Source organism: Megalobrama amblycephala, linkage group LG7, assembly GCF_018812025.1.
Source record: "Megalobrama amblycephala isolate DHTTF-2021 linkage group LG7, ASM1881202v1, whole genome shotgun sequence".
In the NCBI taxonomy this organism is placed as follows: domain Eukaryota; kingdom Metazoa; phylum Chordata; class Actinopteri; order Cypriniformes; family Xenocyprididae; genus Megalobrama; species Megalobrama amblycephala.
In genome coordinates, this window is record NC_063050.1 from 35,743,934 (window position 1) to 35,759,462 (window position 15,529).

General features: G+C 37.8%; 1 protein-coding gene across 2 annotated transcripts in view; it reads right to left on the reverse strand.

Moving 5' to 3' along the window:
* trim2a (tripartite motif containing 2a) overlaps positions 1-15,529 on the reverse strand; it is a 30,128-nt gene that overhangs the window by 1,954 nt on the left and 12,645 nt on the right. For both annotated transcript variants that reach the window (XM_048197222.1, XM_048197223.1), the window contains exons 2-11: positions 11,091-11,269; positions 8,916-9,150; positions 8,482-8,633; positions 7,465-7,645; positions 3,931-4,657; positions 3,295-3,398; positions 2,979-3,146; positions 2,596-2,764; positions 460-530; positions 132-272 (exon numbers count right to left, since the gene is read on the reverse strand). In XM_048197222.1, the coding sequence (XP_048053179.1) occupies positions 132-272; positions 460-530; positions 2,596-2,764; positions 2,979-3,146; positions 3,295-3,398; positions 3,931-4,657; positions 7,465-7,645; positions 8,482-8,633; positions 8,916-9,150; positions 11,091-11,224 (2,082 nt within the window). In that variant the 5' untranslated portion in view covers positions 11,225-11,269. The remainder of the gene's footprint in view (positions 1-131; positions 273-459; positions 531-2,595; positions 2,765-2,978; positions 3,147-3,294; positions 3,399-3,930; positions 4,658-7,464; positions 7,646-8,481; positions 8,634-8,915; positions 9,151-11,090; positions 11,270-15,529) is intronic.

Below are 15,529 nucleotides of genomic sequence, written 5' to 3' on the forward strand. Positions count from 1 at the left end.
GACATGACCAAAATATACTGCCAGTCATCACACTGTTCAATTCATCTCACTGTTTAATTTGTAGCCCTAACAAAAAGTTTCAGGTTAATCAAATTTTTTTGTGAAATATTCAGTTGTCCTGTGCCCGTTACCTGTATCCGGCTGTTGCCCCAGTCAGCCACTATAATATTGCCATTGGCATCTACCGCCACACCCGTCGGTGCATTAAACTGCCCATTTCCTTCGCCATTCGACCCAAACTTCAGTATAAACTCACCCTCTGGACTGAACACCTGCAATTTGATGACAATCTGCATTAACACATCAATATTTAAAAAGACTGATGTTTTTGAATGACTTTGAACAGGTATGAGTGAAGTGTTTTTCAAAACGTAACCACAATGTGGCTAAAAGTGACTAACAATTTAGACAGCACATTTGAGGAATATGACATGGCAATATATTAGAATGATATTTTACCTTTACAGAATGATTATGAAAATCAGTCACAATGATTTCATTATTTTGATTCACTGCTGCAAAGTGGGGACCTTTAAAAAGGAAAGAAAAAGAGTTGCACATTGAACTTTTGGTAAAGTGAAGCCCTCATCACTTTGTCATTAAGTGTCCCATGTAAGTGCTTTTTTCACAATCGCCATAACAGTTGTGATATGTGGCCTTTTGGTTGAAAAATTAGTTCGAGAGAACAGTTTTAGATACTGTATGAGCTGAAGGCTGAAGCAATTTGAGCAAGTACATGATCATTAGATTAATGCTGCCTTCATGTGTTATCTAAAATTCATACTTCTGAAATCGTAATTATGAATGTGTTGTGTTGTTTTTTCAGAAAGAATAGGAAGCCGCCAGGTTCATTCTTCATTATTTCTTGGGGAAATCTTATTAAAGCTAAAATGTATAGAAGATATTTAGTCAATATCCAACAGATTTTTAGCATCCCATTTGTTGGCAACCATATAAACATTATGCTACTTTATACATTCACTGTGCTATCTAGATAGTCGGCTTGCTGATGATTCTGGGATTTCTTTCAAATAAATGCTATTTTCGCTGTACATACTGTACAATATGCATCAAATAGTTATTTATACATGTAAATATACATGATTATAATGGTAAAAGAAAGCTACACTATATTGCCAAAATTTTTGAGATGCCTGTCTTTACATGCACATGAACTTTAATGACATCACATTCTTAATCCGTAGGGTTTAATATGGAGTTGGCCCACCCTTTGCAGCTATAACAGCTTCAACTCTTCTGAGAAGGCTTTCCACAAGGTTTAGGAGTGTGTTTATGGGAATTTTTTGACCATTCTTCAAGAAGCACATTTGTGAGGTCAGGCAGTGATGTTGGCGAGAAGGCCTGGCTCGCAGTCTCCGCTCTAATTCATCCCAAAGGTGTTCTATCGGTTTGAGGTCAGGACTCTGTACAGGCCAGTCAAGTTCCTCCACACCAAACTCGCTCATCCATGTCTTTATGGACCTTGCTTTGTGCACTGGTGCGCAGTCATGTTGGAACAGGAAGGGGCCATCCCCAAACTGTTCCCACAAAGTTGGGAGCATGAAATTGTCCAAAATGTCTTGGTATGCTGAAGCATTAAGAGTTCCTTTCACTGGAACTAAGGGGCAAAGCCCAACCCCTGAAAAACAACCCCACACCATAATCCCCCCTCCACCAAACTTTACACTTGGCACAATGCAGTCAGGCAAGTATCATTCTCCTGGCAACCGCCAAACCCAGACTCATCCATCGGATTGCCAGACAGAGAAGTGTGATTCGGCACTTCAGAGAACACGTCTCCACGGCTCTAGAGTCCAGTGGTGGCGTGCTTTACACCACTACATCCGACGCTTTGCATTGCACTTGGTGATGTAAGGCTTGGATGCAGCTGCTCGGCCATGGAAACCCATTCCGTGAAGCTCTCTACACACTGTTCTTGAGCTAATCTGAAGGCCATATAAAGTTTGGAGGTCAGTAGCTATTGACTCTGCAGAAAGTTGGCGACTTCTGCGCACTGTGTGCCTCAGCATGCGCTGAACCCGCTCTGTGATTTTACGTGGCCTACCACTTTGTGGCTGAGTTGCTGTTGTTCCCAATTGCTTCCACTTTGTTATGATACCACTAACAGTTGACCGTGGAATATTTAGTAGTGAGGAAATTTCATGAATGGACTTATTGCACAGATGGCAACCTATCACGGTACCACGCTTGAATTCATTGAGCTCCTGAGAGCGACCCATTCTTTCACAAATGTTTGTAGAAGCAGTCTGCATGCCTAGCTGCTTGATTTTTGTGATTGGATGTGATTGGAAAACTTGAATTCAATGATTTGGAGGGGTGTCCCAATACTTTTGGCAATATAGTGTATATATGTGGGAAAAACTAATGAATCTTAACAGTCACTAGTCACTACAGCAATGTTTCTCTCCTCGGCCATGCTGAAAGTTTATGGCTTGCCCAATTTGGAAACTTAGGGATCAAAATAGTTTTGAGAGGCCATTCATGTCCAATTTCTGTCTAGGAAACTTCTATTTACAATAATTCAGATGGCACATGAAGGCTGAATAAGTTCCTGTATGTAACCAAGGTAAGTACCTGCAAATTGTTTGTCACTGTTGCCTCGGTTGCCAAACTTGGAGACAAGTTTTCCATTGGGCTGGAAAATGAAGACGCAGCAAGATTTATTGTCAACCACAATGATGTGGCCATTTCTATCAACAGACACACCCTTAGGACCCATGAGCTTCCCTGAGCCAATTTTAGTCTAAAAAAAGACACAAAGGGCACAAGAGAGAGAGAGAGAGAGAAAAGTCAAAATTCAACCTCCAGAATGAATTTTCCTTTTTTTATGTGTATTTATAAAAAACATGGCAATAACAATAATTTCTGATAATAAGTATTTGGTAAAAAATCTATTTGTCATAAATTCTTAAAAAATCCTTAATAAAACTAATTTAACAAAAAACAGATGCAGATACCTTAAACTTGCCATCACTGGAGAAAATGCTGACCCATTTATTATCATAGTCAGCAATGATGATGTCACCATTGGGGTGCACAGCGACACCAGTTGGCCGTTGAAGTTGTCCTGGCGATCGGCCCCTCACTCCAAATCGACTCTTAAACTGTCCATCATTTGTAAATATCTACAATTGAAACAATTTGCATCTTTAAAAAAAACATGAAATTAAGCATTTTATTTCTTACAAATGTTTTATTTAAATGAAAAAGGCATTAAGCAACCCACAGAGGGGTGGTAAAGAGTTGATTTAAACTGTGATTAGAATTGTATACCTGAACACACTGATTGTTACTGTCTGCTATCAGGACCTTGCCAACAGAAGAAGCAGCAACTCCCTGCAGATTGGTGAACTCACCCTTATTTCTGCCTTTAGTTCCTTTGGGACAATAAATAAATAAATAAATAATTAGATAGGATGGATGGATGGATTTTTGTCTTCCAAAGGACATCTATTCAAAACTGATGATTCTTTTTTATTGTTCATCATCTGCTAATATTGTATATTTAATTGTTTCTTAAGAGTATAGATTTAGATATATTTAGCATAGATTTATAATATTGACCAATGATGGACGAACACACACTAATTATTAGATCCACAAAACACCTGGAAATTTAAAAGCTATTCTACTATAACAAAGAGACACTTTTCTCAGCAAAAGTAATGAGTAATAAGAGTCATGAGAGAGTATGAGAGAGTGACTCATCTTTTTTTTTTTTTTTTACAAATATAAAATATTTTGTTCCTTTTGTAGTTCCTTTTGTAAGCTTTTGTAGTTTGATCAAACTATCAGGTTTTCTCTAATAAAAGCAATCCCCTTTTACAGTGACCTGACTGTAGTAGTGATTATTTCTTATGCAATCTGTTAGGACAGGATTCAGACAAAAGGAACGTGTGCCCATCATACCGATTCGGAACATGAGGTCATCTTCAATTGGGTTTTCTTTCCGTTTGCCGGTGCTGTACATGCTGGCAGGGCGTTTGATGGCACGCTGTTTCACATGGCTGCTTCCTGGAGATTTGAGACGTTTCTTGCCTCCGTCTGCAGTCAGGGAGATGTCCATCATTTTGTTGGCACGTATGCTGAATGGGCTGCCTTTAATATGCTGATCATAGAGCTTCAGTGAGAGCGTGAAGCGGCCTTCACACGGGGCCGTGTATACAAACTCATAAGTGCCATTTTTATGATCCGTGACTTCGCCTTCCCCCACTATGGTGCCGTCAGAGGCAGAAAGATCAGCTATGAGCAGAGCATTTCCTGTCCGGCACAGTCCGCCGTATCTGTCTTTTGTTGTTATGGTCACAGAGGTTGGCTGTCCGACGATGCAGTGCCTCAGGCCTTCACCGGTGGCAACAGTTTCTGCGGCTACAGCATTTGTGGTTACTATAGCACCAAGGTTATGGATGGATTTACGAAGACCATCGGTCTCCACCAAGAAGTCCAGCTGGTTGTTCTCCTCTGGTCGAAGTGGGAGCTCCTGATTGGCCAGCTCATCAAGACGCTCGCTCATCTGCTTCTTGACCAATAGAACCTCAGCTTCCGAGCCATGATTAAGAGCCTGTTCGGTGAAACTGCAGCTGCTGCGTATGCCCTCCTGTCCCTGCAGCAACGACTCCAGTTGAGCTTGCAACACCTGCAATGACATACAAATTATGTATTCATACACATAAATGTACAATAACACGCATTCAACGGAACAACACGCTACAAATAAGCGTTCTTGAATCCAACTGAGGCTAAAAGGTTTGTTCACAGTGGTATAAATATTTAGATCTGCAGCCACACAGACAAAGCGGCACAAACAGATGATGATACACATATAAATTGCACATACAGTGGGCTCCAAAAGTCCACACTGAAAATCTGTGTTTTTAGATCTACAAAATGTAAAGGATACACATAAACTAAGAGGAAATATTTAATATTCTGCATTATTACTAGATCACTAATACAATTCAACAAATTTGTGATAATCTTAACCTTTATACAGAAGACCAGATGTTTTTGCTTTCATTAAAGCACAAGATGCTCTGGAAAATTCGCAAATCACGTTGGACAACATAATCATAAGGTTTTGTATTTAGGTTTTGTTATACATATGTCATCATTTACAGAATCTGGTACTAATAAAGACATTCTGTCTGAGAAAAAAAGGTCTAATGGATCAGTCAGAATAGCATGACACGGACCAAATGTACTCAACGCTAACAGATCCATGCTTTGATAAAGCCATCATGTTCAGTCATTTCAAATACAACGGTCATAAAAAGATACCAAATGAGGAAAACTTGACAGTTTAATTCTAAAACTAAAAAAATTGAACTCCATAAAAAACTGAATTCAGAATCCTACCTCACCTCAACTTGTTTATCACAGTCCTCTTCCATTACATTGCCCCAAACTATTTGTGCCTGCTAGCGACTAGCTGCGCTGCCTTTGTTTACTTTGTGTTAAAAGGCTGCCTCTGTAGTTGGTCTGGTTCTTCCAGATGAATCATTCCCATGTGACGCACTGCCAGCTGCCAGGACTGATGTCACAGTCAGACCCACACACAAGCAAGACAGTGCGACTGATATGGGAGGAGCCAAGATCTTGCATGGGTGCAAAATAACAGTGCAGAGAATAAACAAGTTTATTCTACTTTGCAGCTTATTTGGGTCGAGAACTGCCCACTTAATAAGGAAGAGACAGGCATGTAAAATAGTCAATCACAATTCACTAGTTTTTATGTGGCATTTAGGGGAAGGGAAATATTAAAGGTGCCCTAGAACTTTTTTTTAAAAGATGTAATATAAGTCTAAGGTGTCCCCTGAATGTGTCTGTGAAGTTTCAGCTCAAAATACCCAATAGATTTTTTTTTAATTCATTTTTTTAACTGCCTATTTTGGGGCATAATTAGAAATGAGCCGATTCAGGGTGTGTGGCCCTTTAATTCTCGTGCTCCACGCCCCAAGAGCTCGCGCTTGCCTTAAACAACATAAAAAAAGTTCAAACAGCTAATATAACCCTCAAAATGGATCTCAAAGTGTTCGTCATGCAGCATGTCTAATCGCGTAAGTACAGTGTTTATTTGAATGTTTACATTGATTCTGAATGAGTTTGAGGCTATGCTCCGTGGCTAACGGCTAATGCTACACTGTTGGAGAGATTTATAAAGAATGAAGTTGTGTTTATGCATTATACAGACTGCAAGTGTTTAAAAATGAAAATAGCGACGGCTCTTGTCTCTGTGAATACAGTAAGAAACGATGGTAACTTTAACCACATTTAACAGTACATTAGCAACATGCTAACGAAACATTTAGAAAGACAATTTACAAATATCACTTAAAATATCATGTTATCATGAATTATGTCAGTTATTATTGCTCCATCTGCCATTTTTTGCTGTTGTCCTTGCTTGCTTACCTAGTCTGATGATTCAGCTGTGCACATCCAGACGTTAATACTGGCTGCCCTTGTGTAATGCCTCGATCATGGGCTGGCATATGCAAATATTGGGGGCGTACACCCCGACTGTTACGTAACAGTCGGTGTTATGTTGAGATTCGCCTGTTCTTCTGAGGTCTTTTAAACAAATGAGATTTATATAAGAAGGAGGAAACAATGGAGTTTGAGACTCACTGTATGTCTTTTCCATGTACTGAACTCTTGTTATTTAACTATGCCGAGGTAAATTCAATTTTTGAATCTAGGGCACCTTTAATATAGTAATACTATAACTGAAGAAACAATTCTGGCCCCGATATACTTCAAGATCAGGCCAAAACAAAGTTTGTTTGGAGTTTGTCTCTGGAGTTCGAACATGGACATGGAAATCTTCTCCAGTTAATTTCTTCTGTTCAGTCCACTGAGGTCAGATAAAAGGTAAAACATGAGCACACTGGAGAGCTGCTTTATAGTAGAAATTGAAGTTGTAATTCTAACTGAAAGCGACACTGAAATGTTTTTTCATGGTTAATACTGTAAAGTTGCTTGCTTTAAAGCAGTCTATTGTATAAAGTGGTATTTAAATAAACACAAACATAAAATGAATGCAAACATATCCACATCGCTATGATCAGATGCTTTCTTAACTACTGTTTTCTCACTGTTGTCATTTTTTTGTGTTTATTTTGTTATTCAGAGGAAAGTGCGTGCATATTTTTACATATTCCTCAAAAAGCCATTCTCAGCAGCGTGGACGCATCAAGATGTTTGCTAACACTATTACCTCTGCTCAGGTATTTCGAACTTCTTTTTATCTCTAAGTGAAGAACAAAAAATAACTTTGCCATGAGTATATCTGGCCTTTAAGTCTATTTTAAAACAAATATAAAACAAAACAAAATGTTGTAAAGAGTTGATGGTAAGAACATGCAAAACAGCTAGGTACCTATGAATAATAATTTAAAAAAATGAAAAAAAAAAAAACATTGGCCTCTAGATAAGTGTACTAGCCTTCTGTTTGAGTCCGTAGTTGACCTCCAGCTCCATCAGCAGAACACTCTTCCGTACATTGAGGGTCTTCTGAAGTTCCTCAAAAGTAGCATGAATCACTTCTTCTATTGAATTCTTCTGATTGCTCAGCTGCTGCAAAATCTCAGACAGAACCTCTAGTGCAGAGTCAATTTCTGGCAGCCTAAGGAAAAAAGAACAAGTTACTTATTTTATCTCTTTTTATGTTACTTTCATTACAAATGGCCCTTTTAATGTTTTTTTATACACTACTAGTCGAATGTTTGGACAAATCTACTCTTTATTTTTTGTTTTTACTATTATTTTCCACATTTTAGAATTTTAGAATCCCCAGGATCAGGATTGAAAACCACTGCTTTAACATTCAAACCACAGTGATGGGAACAAACAAAAATAAGTAAAAAAATAAAAAGCTTTCAATCACCGGCAATTATCTTCATTCACCAAATGACAATAAATACAGAAACAAAAGAAATGCAGCACACAGAGAAACAAAAAAGTATTGGCAATCTGCAAAATGTATTTATGTTGCATAGAATCACTGGTATGAGAACTGTATTATCATCCTCAGATTCCAAACTTTCGGCAAAAAATCAGCAAAAACGTCAACAGTTAATCTGTACATTAACCAAACTAACCAATCTACTAAAGATCTACTTTCTAAGAGGTACACTATATGGACAAAAGTATTGGGACACACCTCTTGGGACAACCAATTCTTGAATTTAGGTGTTTCAATTAGACCCATCATCCGGTCTAGGAAAATGTACATATTTACCCTTTATTCAAATATTATTAAAAATTTGTAAGCATATTGCATAGTGCTTGGAGTCAGTTTTGTTTATTTGTGATAACGCATATATATATATAGGAGTTACAGTTTATTCACTTGTCTTCATACTGCTTAATCAGCCAAATTTTTAATAAGACAATTTACTTAAACAGGAAACAATGTAACTTAAAATTCTGCAGCAATATGTGCAGAAGCGTGTTACATGCCTGTTTTTGACAGCATCCAACTGCTCCTGTAGCGAGGCTTTGTGCTGTTCTAGAACATCCTTGAGTGGGACGGTGGCGTGTTCTGCGTGTTCGCCGCTAGTACACTCCTCACACATGGCTGTCTCGCATGGTGGACAGTAGAACTCCATTACCTGATGAAAAGAGAGGAAGAACTGAATATCATACTGAATATGAATGCTCTTTATTATATTATATTACATTATTATATTATATTATTATGCACAGCATCAGTGGTAAGCCAAAGATAACTTTTCACATTATGTTTACATATACTCCCTTTGCAAAAACTTCTAGCAATTTCGCATACAAAAATGAACAGAATGCAACTTGCCAGGAGGAAAATACTTCTAACATACAGTCAGGCTTCTGTACACTAGACATTTAGTTATCCTGTGCTGCTGTGTACGTCTTACATTTCCTCCATGATTGGGACAGGAGAGTGGTAGTCCAGTGGCCACTCCATTGATAGCGTCAGTGCAGTCCTCACTGAGGTTAGTGTCTGGGCTCCTCTTTAGCACCTCCATCAGGTTGGTGATGAAGAAATTACTCTGAAGTGCCGCCACACCCTTCTCCGGCAGAATGGAGGTCTGACGGCACACCGGGCAAGACAGAGTCAAACTGTGGGCGGGAATGTAGTTCTGCAGACACCTAGGGGAATAGGAACAGGTTACTGAAATGACAACCTATGTGGCAGTGACTGGCTCTCACCAGAAAGACATATTCATTTTGTGTTTTTGAGATAAAACTAATAATTGGGCATATTAAAATCAAAATGGACCCTTATTTATGTATTATTGCAGTACTATTAATGATTTATCACATTATCACATGCCTCCTCACAATGACATCTCTGATGATGTGTATACTGGCATGATGTGTATACAGGCATCAAGTGTCAGCAATAATGGCTACCAGTCACTCCCCTGTCTTGATTGGTCAACCAGAGGAAGTGTACTGCTAGGTGAAAATGCCACATAGCACAGTGATATGAGGAGATGCAGCTTCAAGATTATATACTGCAGTACTTCCTCCTGTCCCAGATATGCAGTATAAGCTACTGATGCTACCGGGAAAATTAAAGCCTTGGAGTATCAACAACAGCACCATCTGCTGGTTTATACATTTACAGCAGTCATAAAGCTGGGAAATATAAAGCATATTATATAAAGCATCAACTGAAATTGTTTTTTAAATGGAGGAACTTCTTTTTAAAGATACAATTTCTTACATAAGTATATAAGCTTTTGTAAAAATGATCACCAAAATAAGTCAAGTAAAATAAACGAATAAATAAATAAACCAAGTAAAAAAAAAAAATAAAAAAAAAAAAATTGACAAAAAAAATTAATAAATTAAACAGCACATTGCTTAGGAAATTTAAAAAGTACACTACACTCCTCACAGTTCAGACAGAGCAAACTTACTTGGATTAAAGTTCCTTCACAGAAATTGGTTAAACAGATACTAAGGCTTCGTTAGTCAATGATCATGTGATTTTCTGAAAACAGTACGAGTCTCGATAGAGGACTTCATTGGATTGCATTGGTGTCATTGCTAACATAGTTGCTTCTTTCATTTTTCATAATTTTTGTTAAATGTGAAAAGCTGGTATAGAAAAAGGGACATCTTAAAATTTCTCTCTCTCATTTGTGATGCTCCTCTCTGATCCTAGACGGAACTGTGTCCAGTCAAACTTTCTGGCATCTGTGATTTAGAAATATAGCCAATACTAATCTATTACTTGGACCAGTGTTTCACATTTGTGCATTTGTTTATGAATTTTAAAATTTGTCAGTTTTCCTATTCAGCTTTCAGCTCTCTTATTCATGTTCATTTTGCATAACGTTGGCTTTTCATGGTAATATTACTGAATTGAAAAGATTTCAGAATATTTACTAACCATAAGCCTTTCTGCTTTAAAGGAGTTCTTCGCTGCTGTCAAAATGGGCTTTCAATAAAACTTGGCTGTCCATAGAGTAGAAAGGTGAAAAAATTACCAGACTAGAAAATACAGAGAAATAAGACTGTTGTCTTCCCTTATGCCACATAGGTAGGAAAGCTTTAACACCCATAATGCACTGGGCATGTTGCCGTCCAAGGCCACTCCCACTCGTATTGGATAGACTTGACCCGAGTCAAATACCGCCTTGCTTTAGTAGTAAATACTTCTTAGCAACCTTTTAGTTATAATGGTGTCGACTTGTATTGTTTCCGGGTGCAAGAATTCAAAGAGCACATGTTTAGCGGGAATGAGTTAGAAGATATTTTGATGAATGTTTCAGCTGTTTTGTCTATACATTGAAAGTCAATGAGGTCAGCATTTTTTGTGATGTTCAAAAGGCACATATATGAAATGCAGACAGGTTTGGAACAACATGAAGATGAGCAAATGATGATAGAGGGATATTTTACTCAAAAATTTCAATTCTATGTATTACAAAGCCTTTTAATGAGTAAAATTACCTTTACAGAATTAAGAATGGGAAGTTAAAAAAAAATGTTGTTTACACTCATCTTTGCTAATAAAAAACATAAAGCTGTAAAATAACCAAACTGAGCAATATAAGTTAATATCAGAAATGAAGTACCTTTCACAGAAGGTGTGAAGGCAGGGAAGGACCTTGGGATTGTTGTAGCGATCCAGACAGATACTGCAAATCAGGAACTGTTTGTCGATCTGACGCACCACAGGACTTGGGAGGGTAGAAGCTTCAGTGGCCATCCTAACACTCTATCAAAGACCTCCCACACTTCTTCAGCCCGCGCCCTGTGGAGAGGGTACAGGAGTTCAAATAAATAAATGAAAAAATAACAGATGGCATGCTTTTCCTGGGAAGGCCCACAAGATGTAGCTATTTCTTTTCTGTGAAAACATACTGTATTAATTAAAGTTGCAATATGTAAGAATTTTGCAGTAAAATATCCAAAAACCACTAAGCCAGTGTTATATATTTTGTTCACTTGAGTACTTACAATATCCCAAATGTTTCCATCTATTTGTAAATCTTGAGAAAATTGCAATTTTAACCAAGGCTCCGGGACGTGTGAGGAGTCGCCTGTCAATTGCGTCATACCCACGTTACCCTGGGTTTCCGGTTTTATTTTGTAGAAACCATGGAAACGCCAAAGACGCTTTAATATATTACATGTTTTAATAGACAAGGGAACAACTGTTTTGATATATTTATAGACAGAAAACTAATTATTGTTATATAGCTCAAAACGTTTAGTCTTATTGTTTAAATCGAATTTTCTTGATTTTTTGAGTACCATGCTTTACCATGCCTCAGAGAAAAACGCTATTTTGTGAAGTAGCTAACATAGCATAATCAGATGCAGCTTTATTTTTAGCAACAGTAATACAGCATTTTCTCCATCATACAATACGTTTTAAAATTAATTGCATGCCATTTGTCAACACAAGCCATCCAGTATTTAATATGATATTCTAAAATCGATCTGTCTTACTGCAGTGTGCAACAAGTGTCTCACAGCAGCCGCCGAGCGAACGCACAGAGTAACGTTATAACATTTTGAACACACTCAAATGTATCTAATATGATAAACAGAGCTGTGTTACCTCATACTCATGACCAGCGCCTGTAACATAATAAAAGTTACGCTGCGTCACAACAATCTCACGTCACAACTCTGGAATCCCAGTTCCCAATAAATCTTGAACTTTTACTCTACAAGGCAGAGAAATAATTAAAAGGGGCATGACATGGATTTTTTTATTATTTGAATATGTTCCTTGAGGTTTACTTACAATGTTAAAAGTTAAAGTTTTTGTACAAAAAAATAAATATATATGTGAAAAAACAAGTTTCAAGCCATTTTCAAGGGGCGGCTCCATTAAGGCTTTTTATGATTGGATAATGTCATTGCATATGATAATCTAAAAGGTAAAACATCAGCCATGACTGACAGTGGACAGTGACCTTATCTGAGTGCAATGTCACAGATACAGCACAATATTAAATGAAAGGTTTACTGGTTAACTCCGGATATGTGATATTGCAGCACTGCATATGGACTTCATATAACCGGTTGTGTTTTTTCAATATATTGTAGCGTTCTCAAGAGAAGAACGAGGCGTATCGATGCAAAGGGGTGTTTTTTAAAAAACTGTTTTGGCCACAGCCCACACCATACACACCCTGACTTATTCAGAGAACCACACTTGAAGCAGCGGGGAACTCTTCTGCTCCCTTTCCAGTTCCCCCTCACCACAACACAGGGTGTCCATTTTCAACTTGAACATTTAATAACAGTTTCTCAATTTTTTTGTCATTGCAACTTTGAAATACAGTATGAAAAATTAAGGCCTATTCATTTTGAGATTAGCTAAAAATTACATTTAAAGGTGCTAAAGAGGATCTTTTCGTCGACTGAGAAACCAAAGACTGTTACTGAGTTTTTTAAATGAGCGCATGCGTAAGAATTTCGAGGGAACGCCTCCCAAAACTCGTGCTCGAGTATTGGAACATGAGTGTTTACCACCGGCATTTGCTGTGTCGTGTTAGTGGATTCATTATGTCGGACTCTCCGCATGTAACTCATAATCTGAGGTTGTTACTCCTGTCTCCTGACAAAAACATTGCATGCGGCGCCTGTGGAGTGTGGAAAGTTACTGGAGCGCGCAGCCGCGCTCGTCTCTCACAAGGAACGTCATGGCAGTGATTGACAAGCCAGAGGGCCAATCCGCGCTCGTATCTCACAAGGAACGTCATGGCAGTGATTGACAAGCCAGAGGGCCAATCCGCGCACGTCTCTCACAAGGAACGTCACGGCAGTGATTGACAAGCCAGAGGGCCAATCAGAGGGCCGATCATCGCGTAAACGATTGGCTGATGTTTTTAAGGCCCTAACTCGTGCACAGATGATGTATATTAATATTATTTGTGACGACCAGGGCGGGCGAGAGCCGTGAGGGAACGGCGCGAGGCCGGTGACGCGAGTGATAATGAGCGTCACCTGCGAGGCGTGCCGGCCTTGAGTCTCTCACGGAGGAGCTCCGGAGGCATAAAAGGAGGAGCGACATCAGTGAAGGACGAGAGAGGACCAGGCCTGGACTTTACGTTATGTTTTATTATGTTTGTGTGGCCGGCAGACGTCCGCGAGGGTCTGCCGGCATTACTTTCGTTTTGTTCTTTGCTTATTTTGAATTAAACTTTTGTTGAACGTTCGCCGGTTCCCACCTCCTTCTTCCCACATCTACTGACCTCGTTACATTATTCCTTTCAGTGCACCTAATAAATAGTCTTTTATCAGTTAGTAAAGACAGTTTCAAGTAATATTGCAAAAATGTATAAAGCAAAACATCCTCTTTAGCACCTTTAACAGTGCTATTAAATGATTAGTGCTTTTAAATATTAACTTTAAGTGAACTTTACATGACAGCAAAGGTAATCTAGGTGGAAAAATAGAGAAAATGCACATGCACAATTAAATATCGAAGCTCGGGTTATGGCTGATTAATTTTTTATAAATGTTTAATGTTTTTAATGTTTTTTACACAGTAAAAGTCGAGCCAAAATAACTACATTTTAAGGCCACTTTTAACAAGGCTTGTTTATCTCGTTGCAGTGTAGGTTGGACAGTTTTGCAAATAGCTATTTTTATTTTTAAGAGATGCATTGATTCTACAGTATCCTTAAGATGTTTTCAGAACAGAAAAAGCCATAGCAGTAAATATTTCATTAGGCCTTTAAAAGCTGTCTGTTTTAATGCACACATTGCAGAAAGCCAAGCAGAAGTACGGGCCAGATGTCCTCACTGCTGAGCAGAGCAATCATGCATTTGTGAGTCGATCCACTGACCACATGATGCTCAGTGAAAGTCAAACTCTAAACACAGGCTTCTGGACAATATCTACATAACAGACTGAAAATTATGCTCTGGTGTGGGATATGGAAGCTCATAAAGAGAAAATTGATGGGTTTGTCTGCACTGGATGCTGTATAAGGTAATAATTTTAGAGTGAAACAAATCTCTTACATATTGAGAAAATTCAAGTCTACAGTTTAGCAAAGCAACATCCTCTCATTGTGGATAGAGTATGAAAAAACATGCTTGATAAATGATATAATTCAGTCACATGAACACAAATGTGACCCTGGACCACAAAACTAGTCATAAGGGTCAAATTTTTTAAATTAAGATTTGTACATCTGCTGATAAATAAGCTTTTCATTGATGCATGGTTGATGTTCATAAGTTGTCCAAATGAAGTCCTCAGCAATGCATATCCACTCACAAAAATACGTTTTTGATATATTTACGGTAAGAAATTTACAAAATATCTTAATGGAACATGATCTTTACTTAATATCCTAATGATTTTTTGGCATAAAAGAAAAATCAATAATTTTGACCCATACAATGTATTGTTTGCTACAAATATACCCGTGTGACTTATGACTGGTTTTGTGGTCCAGGGTCACATACCATTTAAAAAAACAAAAAAAACAAAAAAAACAAAGAAGAAGTTTTAAAATTAAGTTCTGAAATGTATTCTTTAAAGACAGACAGACAGCATGTCTTATCCAGTCTGCCCTCAAAGATGAGGAAAATGGATACTTTATGCTCTAAGATTAAAATGCTTCAGATTACCACAATACCAGCATGGTTCCACTCAAACCCATTTGTTCTGTAATTGCTATCATTTCCTGTGCAGAGTATCCTCTTTCTTTTCTTTAAGGCAAAGTGTGTGTTTTTTTTTTTTTTTTTTGCTCTGCCTCCAACACACTTCTTTGATCCTGATGATCTAAGCTCTTCTTGAAATCAATAACACTGCCTTTTTAAGCATAGTGTGAGCTTCATGTTATATGTAAACCATTTCTGCCCAGTTCCAATTTCAAAATTAAAACTATATCTAAATATAAAGAAATGAATAAAAATAACAAGAGCACATGAAAAATGAAAACTGACCATATAAAAATAAATTACTATAACAGTACATAAATAATACTAAAATAACACATCTGTACTATGAATAACATTAAAAAAAACTTTCTCCACAGTT